We start from the raw sequence: 4590 nt of genomic DNA, 5'->3' as shown, positions 1-4590 counted from the left end.
AGGTCTTTTACCTCCTTGGTTAAATTTATTCCTAGGTATTTTATTCTTTTTGATGCAATTATAAATGGGATTGTTTTCTTAACTTCTCTTTCTGCTAATTTGTTATCAGTGTATAGATACACAACAGATTTTGTATATAGATTTTTGTATCCTGCAAGTTTACTAAATTTGCTTATTCTAACAGTTTTTTTTGTGGAGTCTTTAGGGTTTTCTATATATAAAATCATGTTATCTACAAATAGTGATAGTTTGGGGCAGTCTTTTTTTTGTTAATTTTTCATTTTGAAATAATTTCACACTTGCAGAAATAGTCACAAAGGCTCCCATTTACCCTTCATCTAGATTTTACCATAATCATTCTATTACCTGGATCAAAAAAACCTTCTCGATGAATGGGAAACCAAACCGTCATATATCCTCTGCTGTGGTAAAACTGGACTATTTGGGAGGCAGTAAATAACCATGGTTAAGAATGTAGGCATTGGGTCTCATTGAACGTGGCAGCAGCTTTACAGATTGCTGTTTTCTCCTCCAGCGGACCTGGGCCTGCACTCCAGCAACCATGTCTAAGGGACCTGCAGTTGGCATTGATCTTAGCACCACCTATTCTTGTGTGGGTGTCTTCCAGCACAGAAAGGTGGAAATAATTGCCAATGATCAGGGGAACCGAACTACCCCAAGCTATGTCGCCTTTACTGATACCGAACGATTGATCAGTGATGCTGCAAAGAACCAAGTTGTAATGAATCCCACCAACACGGTTTTTGATGCCAAACACCTCATTGGATGAAGATTTGATGATGCTTTTGTCCAGTCTGATAAGAAGCATTGGTCCTTCATGGTGGTGAATGATGCAGGCAGGCCTGAGGTTCAAGTAGAATACAAGGGAGAGACAAAAAGTTTCTATCCAGAGGAGGTGTCATCCATGGTTTTGACAAAGATGAAGGAAATAGCAGAAGCCTGCCTTGGGAAGACTGTTACCAATGCTGTTGTCACAGTACCCGTTTACTTTAATGATTCTCAGCATCAGGCTACCAAAAGTGCCGGAACTATTCTGAGCTCAATGTACTTAGAATCATCAACGAGCCAACTGCTGCAGCTATTGCCTATTGCTTAGACAAAAAGGTTGGAGCAGAAAGAAATGTGCTGATCTTTGATTTAGGTGGTGCCACTTTTGATGTGTCAGTCCTCACTATTGAGGATGGGATCTCTGAGGTCAAATCTACAGCTGGAGATACCCACTTAGGTGGAGAAGACTTCGACAACCGGATGGTCAACCATTTTATTGCAGAATTCAAGCGCAAGCACAAGAAGGACATCAGTGAGAACAAGAAGGCTGCCCGTCGCCTTCGTATTGCTCGTGAGCGTGCTAAGCGCACTCTCTCTTCCAGCACCCAGGCCACTATTGAGATTGATTCCCTCTGTGAAGGAATCAACTTCTATACCTCAGTTACCCGTGGCCGATTTGAAGAACTGAATGCTGACCTGTTCCTTGGCACACTGGACCCTGTGGAGAAAGCCCTTCGGGCTGCCAAGCTAGACAAGTCTCAGATCCATGATATTGTCCTGGTGGGTGGTTAAACCTGCATCCCCAAGATTCAGAAACTTCTCCAGGACTTCTTCAACGGGAAAGAACCGAATAAGAGCATCAACCCTGATGAGGCTGTTGCTTACGGTGCAGCTGTCCAGGCAGCCATTCTATCTGGAGACAAATCTGAAAATGTTCAAGACTTGCTGCTGTTGGATGTCACTCCTCTTTCCCTTGGGATTGAAACTGCTGCTGGAGTGATGACTGTCCTCATCAAGCATAGCACCACCATTCCCACCAAGCAGACACAGACTGTCACAAACTACTTGGACAACCAGCCCGGTGTACTCATTCAGGTTTATGAAGGTGAGCGTGCCATGACCAAGGATGACAACCTGCTTGGCAAGTTTGAACTCACAGGCATACCTCCTGCCCCGTGGTGTTCCTCAGATTGAACTCACTTTTGATATTGATGCCAATGGCATCCTCAATGTCTCTGCTGTGCATAAGAGCACAGGAAAAGAGAACAAGGTTACCATCACTAATGATAAGGGCCGTTTGAGCAAGGAAGACATTGAACGCATGGTTCAGGAAGCAGAGAGGTACAAAGCTGAAGATGAGAAGCAGCGGGATAGGGTGTCTTTGAAGAATTCTCTTGAATCCTATGCTTTCAACATGAAAGCTACTGTTGAGGATGAGAAACTTCAAGGCAAAATTAATGATGAGGACAAACAGAAGATTCTTGATAAGTGTAATGAAATAATCAACCGGCTTGATAAGAACCAGACTGCAGAGAAGGAAGAATTTGAACATCAGCAGAAGGAGCTGGAAAAAGTCTGCAGCCCCATCATTGCCAAGCTGTACCAGAGCGCAGGAGGCATGCCAGGAGGAATGCCCGGGGGCTTCCCTGGTGGTGGAGCTCCTCCGTCTGCTGGTGCCTCCTCTGGGCCCACCATTGAAGAGGTTGATTAAGCCAGCCTAGCACAGGGTGAGCATTGTTCCACACAACATTGAAGGACCCAAATCTGTAGCAAATTCCATGGCAGTTTCAAAGTTGAGCTGCTGTAGTAAACTGGGCCTTCTTGGTACTTGAACATGGAACGTGTGCACAGGGAAAGGAAATAACACTGCACTTTACAAGCACTGTATAGTAAGTGGAAAATGCAAAAATGTCTTAAATAGAACTGTATTTAAAATGGGCAAAAAAAACGTAGGCATTATTTGTGACAATATGCATGGACCTTGAGGGTATTATGCTAAGTAAAATAAGTCAGAGAAAGACAAATACCATATGATTTCATTCATATATGGAATATAAAAACCAACAAACAAAAATAAATTAACAAACCAAGCCAAACTAAACCAAACACATTAGCCTAGGTACCCAACTAACACAATCAGCTATATAGAACTGTACCGTAATAGGTTTATAATACTTTTCACACAAATAATACATAAAAAACGAACACAAAAAATAAAACATTTTTAATCTTACAGTACAGTACAACAGCTGGCATACAGGGGGTAGCATAGCGTGAACAGGCAAGAAATAAAGATACCATACTACTGTACTCTATACAGTACTGTACAGTAAAGCACACAAAAGCACAACCACTTGTAGAGGATGCGCACATGTGACAGTGTACGCCAGACACGTGAACCAACTTAAGTGATTGGACATGTGACCATGCGTTCACATCTTCGAAAGTTCGCAACTTGAAGGTTCGTATGGAGGGGACTTACTGTAGTGGTAACCAGAGGGGAAGGGGTAGTGAGGAGTGGGCCAAATGAGTTAAAGGCATCAATTGTATGGTGATGGATGGGAACTAAATTTGTGGTGGTGAGCACACTGTAGTGTACACAGGAGTAGAAATACAATGTTGTACACATGAAACTTATATAATGTTATAAACCAATGTTATCTTAATTTTTTAAAAAAGAGAGTCCAGGCATTGTATTTCAGCAGTCCTTAATGGGATCTCAGCTTTCCCACTGACCAGCCTGTGACTTTGGGTAAGTCGCCCAACTTCTCTGAGCCCGTGAGAGAAAAAGTCAGCACGGGCTTCCCTGGTAGTGCAGTGGTTAAGAATCTGCCTGCCAATGCAGGAGACACGGGTTCGAGCCCTGGTCCGGGAAGATCCCACGTGCCTCGGAGCAACTAAGCCCGTGCGCCACAACTACTGAGCCTGCGCTCTAAAGCCCACGAGCCACAACTACTGAGACCGCGTGCCACAACTACTGAAGCCCGTGTGCCTAGAGCGCATACTCTGCAACAAGAGAAGCCTCTGCCATGAGAAGCCCACGCACTGCAACGAAGAGTAGCCCCTGCTTGCCGCAACTAGAGCAAAACCGCGTGCAGCAACGAAGACCCAGTGCAGCCATAAATAAATAAATAAATAAACAAACAAATAAATTTATTTTTTTTAAAAAGTCAGCACGGTGTGGCGACACTGGCCACTGATCCATCCTGAGAAGCAGTAAGCAGCCCCAAGATTTCTGAGCTGGGATTATCTCTGTAGCAGTTGCTGAGATGCTTAGAGACGCCTACTCTCCCTAAGGGGCAGAGAGATCTGGAGTATGGCATTTTTCTCCGTTAACCAGAGTCACATGAATGATGCCCAGCTTCAGATGCCTGAGGCCAAACTTCAAATTTCCTAGATTTCCTCTTTCAGAATGCATGCACATGCATGCATGATGTGCCATGCGTGTCCTTTTGATTTGTTTGTTTGATTTTTTCCGACTCATCAAACCCAGCTTCCTTTGCCACTTTATTCTCTGTCTTGTTCTCTGCTGAGGCTTTTAGACATAGATGTCCTTTCCCTCCTGGGGAGGAAGAGGCCCAGTGGCATTCCCCTTGACAAGGTTCTGACTGGAGTAGCAGTAAGCAGGCCTGGCGGAAGGGATCATCCACCCAGGGTGACTTTAAGGGAGAAATAAGAAAGTTTGGTGCCATAGAACATTGAATCCCAAAAGTGGATCTGAGGAACTTTGCCAATCTTTGAAAATGTTTCTTTTTTTCCTTTCTTTCTTTCTTTGGCCACGCAGCTTGTGGGATCCTAGTT

General features: G+C 44.0%; 1 protein-coding gene across 1 annotated transcript; it reads left to right on the top strand.

Annotated features, from left to right (window-relative positions):
- The first annotated feature begins 562 nt into the window (after nt 1–562).
- LOC136142570 (heat shock cognate 71 kDa protein-like) lies at nt 563–2500 on the top strand. Its single transcript, XM_065900816.1, is given in 3 exon segments — nt 563–1055; nt 1058–1958; nt 1960–2500. Coding segments are annotated over 3 exon segments (1935 nt in total).
- Nucleotides 2501–4590: the final 2090 nt, after the last annotated feature.

This window comes from Phocoena phocoena, chromosome X (assembly GCF_963924675.1).
Source record: "Phocoena phocoena chromosome X, mPhoPho1.1, whole genome shotgun sequence".
Lineage (NCBI taxonomy): Eukaryota > Metazoa > Chordata > Mammalia > Artiodactyla > Phocoenidae > Phocoena > Phocoena phocoena.
The sequence above is the reverse complement of the archived record's forward strand: the minus strand, read 5'-3'. Positions and strand labels throughout refer to the sequence as shown.